Below are 6,234 nucleotides of genomic sequence, written 5' to 3'. Positions count from 1 at the left end.
TGTCGAAGGATGTCAACGATCGTATTGGTTTCTAGAGTTTCTTATTTAGGTTTGTGTCAAAGAGCAACTTAACAAAGCATATGCTGTCTCATTCTCATGAGAAGCTCTTTTGTTGCCCATTCTGTGAAAGGCAGTATAAAAGAAAGAACGATATGATACGTCATATTAATAAGAATCATAAAGAACTAGCAGACATTAACCCAAAGTGTGTGTCTATGTATTTAGTCACTCTTAGTGAGCAACTGGCAAATTTGATTGAAGAAAATAGAAAGCAGAAGGAAATGATTGTATTTCTCTTGGAAAGGAACAAGCAATTGCAAGAGAGCCAATCTAGTTGTATTATGCATATCTAACTGGATTGATTGTTACAAAGAAACAATCCTTATATCCCTTTTGTTTTGTTTAATTCATCTTTATGTATTGAATACTTCTCTTTTAATAGAGCTCCAATTTCTTTATTTCTACAGCGTTTCCGTAGACGAGCGATTGTTTTAATCTCTGCCTTACAATACGAAGACTTTTCTAACAGCAATTCTACCTCTCATCCTTATTCTACACATCTCACTTGCTACTTCGGTATAACCCCACCGAACTGCACATCCCAAAGGAGTTTCCTCCGTTTTCTCATCAATTACATATGCAATACGTGGATCTGCATTCTTTGAAATCAGAAAACGTAATAACTGTAGATTGCAATCCGTACAAGCCAAGTACATCGCAGTCCGGTTTCGACTATCGACTACAGTTCAATCATTTCTGAACCATCTACCACAGTTCAATAGCTTACGGGGGTCCCAATCTGAATAGAACCGATTTGGATCCTCACACAACAATTCCGCCATCTTCTCAATATCCGTATCAGTCCCGCGGGATGCAGCTTGAAACCATAGTGCTTCCCGTCGAACCGTTTGAAGAGATTCTTCCCATACAGCTTGCATCTGAGCTTCTTCTTGCTTCTGACGAGAGTGTGGGGTAACTATCACTGATTTGATTCATCCAATCTCACTTCCCAATGAAGCAGTGAAATTCATCATGACTGGCTGATATTGTTTGACATTCAATCAAGGATCACAGAATATTAAACACAAGGATATTTCTTCCTCAATATCTTCAGCATTTTCAATGCCATGTACATCTTCTTCTCCAGTAATACGAGTAATTGCAATATTCTATAGGTCACATATCACAAACATCATTACCACAAGTTTCATTTGACGCCAACGATGCAAAGCAAGTTCTTGTTCTTCAGGATCCAATTCAACTATTGAATCTGTCTTTGTATCATTAGGTGTTGATGATGTCTGTGTGGTTTGATTGGTCACGATTGGAATGAAACAGGCATCACCATAACGAGTTCGGAATCCAGCAATTGCTGTAACCTACACTAAATCTGTATTATCAAATCTACGATCAATTTGATTGAACGAAACTCCCGTGAACAGAAGGAAATGGAACTAATATGCGTCTAGAATGAAAAACATTAATTGTTCCCACAAGAGAATAAGCAATTCGTTCTGAAGTGGTATCACTTGTCTCACTCACACCCTCATCTGAGAGCCCCATTCCCTCTGTCGATACCTCAGTTTTCTGGGTATCTGACACTGACTGTCCTCCCAACTCATGATCAGAACCTGGATTCGAAGCATCACAAGGCAGCGTTGATTCTGGGGGAGAGGTCACTCGAATAATGCCTGCTTTAACGCACTTATCAATAAAGACACCACATTCTGTGACAAAACGACTCATCGTTTCAATCTCTTCGGGACTTAACGAACTCCGTTTGTTTGTATATTTATCATACATATTCAGAAGTAATTCTTCCCATTTGCCTAATGATCATAAACACATAATAGTTCTACCATCAATGAGGTATTTGTTAAGGAGAGCTTCACAGACAGGATTTGCTAGACCAATTGTTGCTAAAACCATATGGATATCATTGTCGCTTTGATTCTCATTCACCTCAATCTACATAACATCGACTCGTCAAGCATACTTTAGTCAAAAAATCCTTATTCTCTCCTTCCATCTGTGCATCATTAATCTGGGGTACAGCAGATATATGTGAAATCTCCGTGCCTATGTTATGCTTCCCACTGTGATCCAAAGAAGGAGATTCACCTTAGAATGATGAGAGACCCTCAATAATACTCAAAGGTCCCAATTGAGGAGAGTACACTAATTCGGAAGAAATGTCTTGATAAGGAATCTCATTCTTATCACCTGTTAGAATTGCATCTACAGGACTAGATAGTGATGCCTTTAATTCACCCATTGTTGTAGCAAGTGATGGATCGCCTCCATCTCCAGTTTGGGTTACAACACCTTGTGAATGTGGATGACCACCTTTATTGTCCCTCTCTACTACATCTATTCTCTTCTCCGATCTAAGTCACTTGTTAGAAGAATTTAGTTTAGAGATTCCTTACTTGTGTTCCTCTTCGTTACCATGCTTTTCTACACCTAAACGATAACGGAATGGAAAGTCCAGTACGTGGAGTAGATATGCAAGGTCCCATCAATCTCACACAAACGATTAAGTGAACAAACACTTTCCTATTCCCCAACGAATGACTAAACAGACAATAGAGATATGGTATTGAATTCGCTCAAGACTCTATTTCAAGAACTTCTTGATCTTCTTTGCAACATAACTTAGACTGTTCATAACCCCAAAAGAGATATTCCCTCTCACAGCTTGATCGATACTACTTCGAAACACCACATGACGAACTCCATTCACTAGTCCCTTCGCTACTGCTGCCTTTGCAACCATGATATTCTGATTTGTTTCATATGGATCATACAGAGCAGACAAACGACGATAATAAACATCATACAGAGCAGTAGACGAAAGAGAAGATACATCAACCGAAGGAGTGGAGAATTGCAGTTCTTGACGAATAGATGGATGAAGAGTAGAGGGGAGAGAAGCAAGAATACAAGCAAGATTCTTCATAGTGATATCCTATACATCAACCTCCGAACATATTTCCACCTGACAATACTGATCTGTCTCTCCTTCAACTGCATGAATGAAAGGACAGTTTTGGATAATTGGTTTGTACAATTCATTAAAGTAATCATAATTCCCCGATACAATATTCTCAACCTTATTAGGATTCTCAGCAAACCAAGTACGAATATCTCCATTATAACTCAAACCAGTGATTGCCTAAAGATCAGAAAACAATACCAACAAAACCAGAAACAACTCACGAGCACTGAAACGAGGAGGGAGAAGAGGAAGAACCGCTAATACTGCACTCTTCAAATTCTCATTCATTGAACAAATTATATCCTTGCCTTCAGAATACATACCTCACACTCAACAACCAAAACCGTACCTACTGGCTTCTGAAGACGACCTGCCACATACAGAGAATCCCAGGTCAACAAATCTCGTTTCAGAGAAGAAAGACTAATCACACCATACTTCACTGGACGTTTCTCTCTTTCAGGACCCATCTCCTATTCATCAGAAATACAATACACAAACTACAGAACGGTTATACAACACATGACCGAAACCAACTTCCTAACCAGAATTCAATAGTATCAATTGCTTACATCAAGCTTGGCTACAGATTTTGCATTCAAATGACGGATCCACGAATAGTGTTGAGGATTCTTGGCCAAATTGACGAGATGCCATTCTTCGAGATTCTCAACACCTAAAATCACGTCCAACATTGCATTGCGAACATCCTTTGCAGAATAACCCTTCTGAGGGAAAACACCAGAACCATAAGTGATTGCAAACTCATATTCTGGGAGACCAGACAAGTAACGATCAAATTCCATCGTTAACACTCACTTGAGTGAGAGAAAGAAGAAACCAATGATGAAGAGGAAAAGTTGGAATTAGGATGACTTCACAATTTGTAATGGATTGAATAGAAGAAATAGATGATATCTTTGTTCTCTTCAACTGATCTTCAAACTTGTGAAAATATCTTAGTGCATTATTTCTACTTCATCTGACATATTTATGGAATCCAAATAGGGGTATTGATGGAGATAATCATTCTATCAGTTAACCGATAGCACGAGAATCGACGCATTTTGGCGAGAAGCTTCTTCATTAGTTTTCTTCTTTCTCGAATGACGAATCATGTATCGAAGATACTAGTTCTCATTCTTTTGTCAATAGAAATAGTTTCCTCTTTGGACATCGGGATTCGTTATTCGGAAGTGAACAAAGAGGATTCTCATTGTACGATATTCCTGATTTTATATTCACTCTTCTAGTTTTCCTTTATGCATGTTTATTCTGTTGTGTAAATCCGCAATACTACAGTGATCAGTGTTTTTGCTGTCCGTACAATGGGATTGAAGAGATGGATTCGGACCCATCTTCACTTGATTCTAAAGTGAATTCAACTAACTCTTTTGCTGATCCTTCTCTTCTCCTTTCTTCTCCTCCGTCTTTTATTCACTCTCCTTCTTCAATTTTGCATTATCTGTTGAATGAAACATCGATTGAGTTGAACCATGAGTCTGTTTCGCTTTCTCTCGTTTGTTCGTGGAGTGAAAAGAAAGAGAATCAGTTGGATAATTGTCGAGTTTGTAGTTTGAATCACAGTGAGTATCTTTCGTTTCCTTGTATTGATCCTGTTTCAGTTCCTTCAAGTTCTGTTGACTCCGATTTCGTCTCTCCTTTGCTTCTAGAAGAGATTTCAGTGAGTTCAATTGGTTTTCCTTTAGCAGATGTGAAGGACAACGTGTTTGAAGCTCTTTCTCCTATCCATCCTCTAGAAGGAGCTGCCAAGAGCCTCAAGAATCGAATTGATCTAGCTTCAGTGAAAGCAGGAGCTGTGGGTCTGGCAAAGTCAAAAGCAATGAATGGAGCAGATGCAGTCCTAACAAGCAGTCGATACAAATACAGTCTGGCAGAATGTTCCAAAGAGAAATGGTTTGTATTCAGTTTGGCTGAGATGGTATGTGAATGAGTCAGTACTGATCATCAGGTGGTTATTGATGCTATCGCAACTGCAAATTATGAACGATTCTCCTCCTCTGTGAAGGAATTTGTAGTATATGGAAGTGCCATTTATCCTACCGATTCCTGGTCCTTTTTGGGATACTTTGAAGCTGATGACAAGAGTGAGTTACAAGTATTTCCTCTCACATCCTCCAGTTGGACCAAGTTGAGAAAGAAGGAATGAATGAGACATAGATTTGTTCGTGTAGAATGGTTAACTTGGTATCGTGATGAGACAATGTGTACAATGAGTGAGTTTCGTGTGTATGGTAGTAACATGATGAATGCTATGCTGGTTCTTATTCAATCAATCACTCATCTTTAGAATACGGACTTTATGAGATCAGATGTGACTGCTGGATGTGAGAAAAGAAAGAGAGAGTGATGTGTAGTGAAAGAAATGATCACTGAAGTGGTGAAGGAAGAGATTCCTGAAGAACCATCTGTTGAAGTGACAACATTAGAGAAGGATGAATCTCAAAAGAGTGAATCAAGTGAGGAATGAAGAAGAGAATCAGAAATAGCCCCACCAACAGTTCCATTATCAGTATCACCTGAGTTCCAGCCATTATATGAGTTGTGTAGACATGATTAGTAGAATGAAGAGTAGACACTCATTGTGCTCAAGAACAAGAAGATTTGGCGTTTTCTGTGGCTTTGCTTCATAATCGGACTCGTGAGAAGATCCATGCTGTGAAGGATCGTGTGAGTGGATTGGAGATGGGTCAACAGAATCTCGAGGAACTGATGAGACAACAGAAGACAATGGTAAAACAATTGAATGAGAGTTTGGTAGCTTTGGAGATGACTGTAGTAGAGACAAAAGAAGCATTATCATGTGCACAGACATGGGTTGTATTGGTATTGTTGATATTGGCTGGATATGCTTTCTACAAGGCTGTAAAGACTTGGAGTCGTGTTCATGAGATTCATCTTCAAGAAACACAGCTGAAACAACTCCAACAGCAAGTGGAAACTTTGAACTTACTTATTGTGAAGATGGTTGTGAAGAAGGAAGAAGAATCGGTGGATTTGAACTTATGTTCTTGTGAAGAGAAACCTTCATTGAAGAAGAAGAGAAGAAGCAAGAAGAATTGATTATTGTACTCTAATGGGTAACTGTGTATTGAAACAAACAATCATCAATCACTCAAATCCCAGTCTGAACTCTCTGAAGAGGAAGATGAAGATTCAATGAAAAGAAGCTTTCGACGCTGAAGTAAGTCAGGTTCATTAGGCTTCACCTTCAC

At 38.9% G+C, this 6,234-nt stretch overlaps 3 protein-coding genes across 3 annotated transcripts; 1 reads left to right on the top strand and 2 right to left on the bottom strand.

The window, feature by feature from the left end:
* Positions 1-382: 382 nt before the first annotated feature.
* JH06_5156 (hypothetical protein) lies at positions 383-2,519 on the bottom strand (the record flags this gene model as incomplete). Its single annotated transcript, XM_014669936.1, has 12 exons — positions 383-534; positions 566-739; positions 770-976; positions 1,085-1,169; positions 1,200-1,379; positions 1,409-1,465; positions 1,495-1,829; positions 1,860-1,968; positions 1,997-2,121; positions 2,152-2,387; positions 2,430-2,463; positions 2,495-2,519. 12 exons carry the CDS (start codon positions 2,517-2,519, stop codon positions 383-385), a joined length of 1,719 nt encoding a protein of 572 aa, XP_014525422.1.
* A 98-nt stretch (positions 2,520-2,617) lies between these two features.
* On the bottom strand, positions 2,618-3,804 carry JH06_5210 (mitochondrial translocator assembly and maintenance protein; the record flags this gene model as incomplete). The annotated part of the gene is made up of 5 exons (XM_014669935.1): positions 2,618-2,968; positions 2,999-3,175; positions 3,206-3,301; positions 3,352-3,471; positions 3,571-3,804. 5 exons carry the CDS (start codon positions 3,802-3,804, stop codon positions 2,618-2,620), a joined length of 978 nt encoding a protein of 325 aa, XP_014525421.1.
* Positions 3,805-4,340: 536 nt separating this feature from the next.
* On the top strand, positions 4,341-6,082 carry JH06_5209 (hypothetical protein; the record flags this gene model as incomplete). The annotated part of the gene is made up of 7 exons (XM_014669934.1): positions 4,341-4,940; positions 4,971-5,149; positions 5,180-5,279; positions 5,310-5,346; positions 5,377-5,478; positions 5,509-5,565; positions 5,595-6,082. 7 exons carry the CDS (start codon positions 4,341-4,343, stop codon positions 6,080-6,082), a joined length of 1,563 nt encoding a protein of 520 aa, XP_014525420.1.
* Positions 6,083-6,234: the final 152 nt, after the last annotated feature.

The sequence above is a fragment of the Blastocystis sp. subtype 4 genome (genome assembly GCF_000743755.1).
Source record: "Blastocystis sp. subtype 4 strain WR1 chromosome Unknown seqid_0371, whole genome shotgun sequence".
Lineage (NCBI taxonomy): Eukaryota > Bigyra > Opalinata > Blastocystidae > Blastocystis > Blastocystis sp. subtype 4.
Note: the sequence above shows the minus strand (reverse complement) of the source record. Positions and strands in the feature narration are given on the sequence as shown.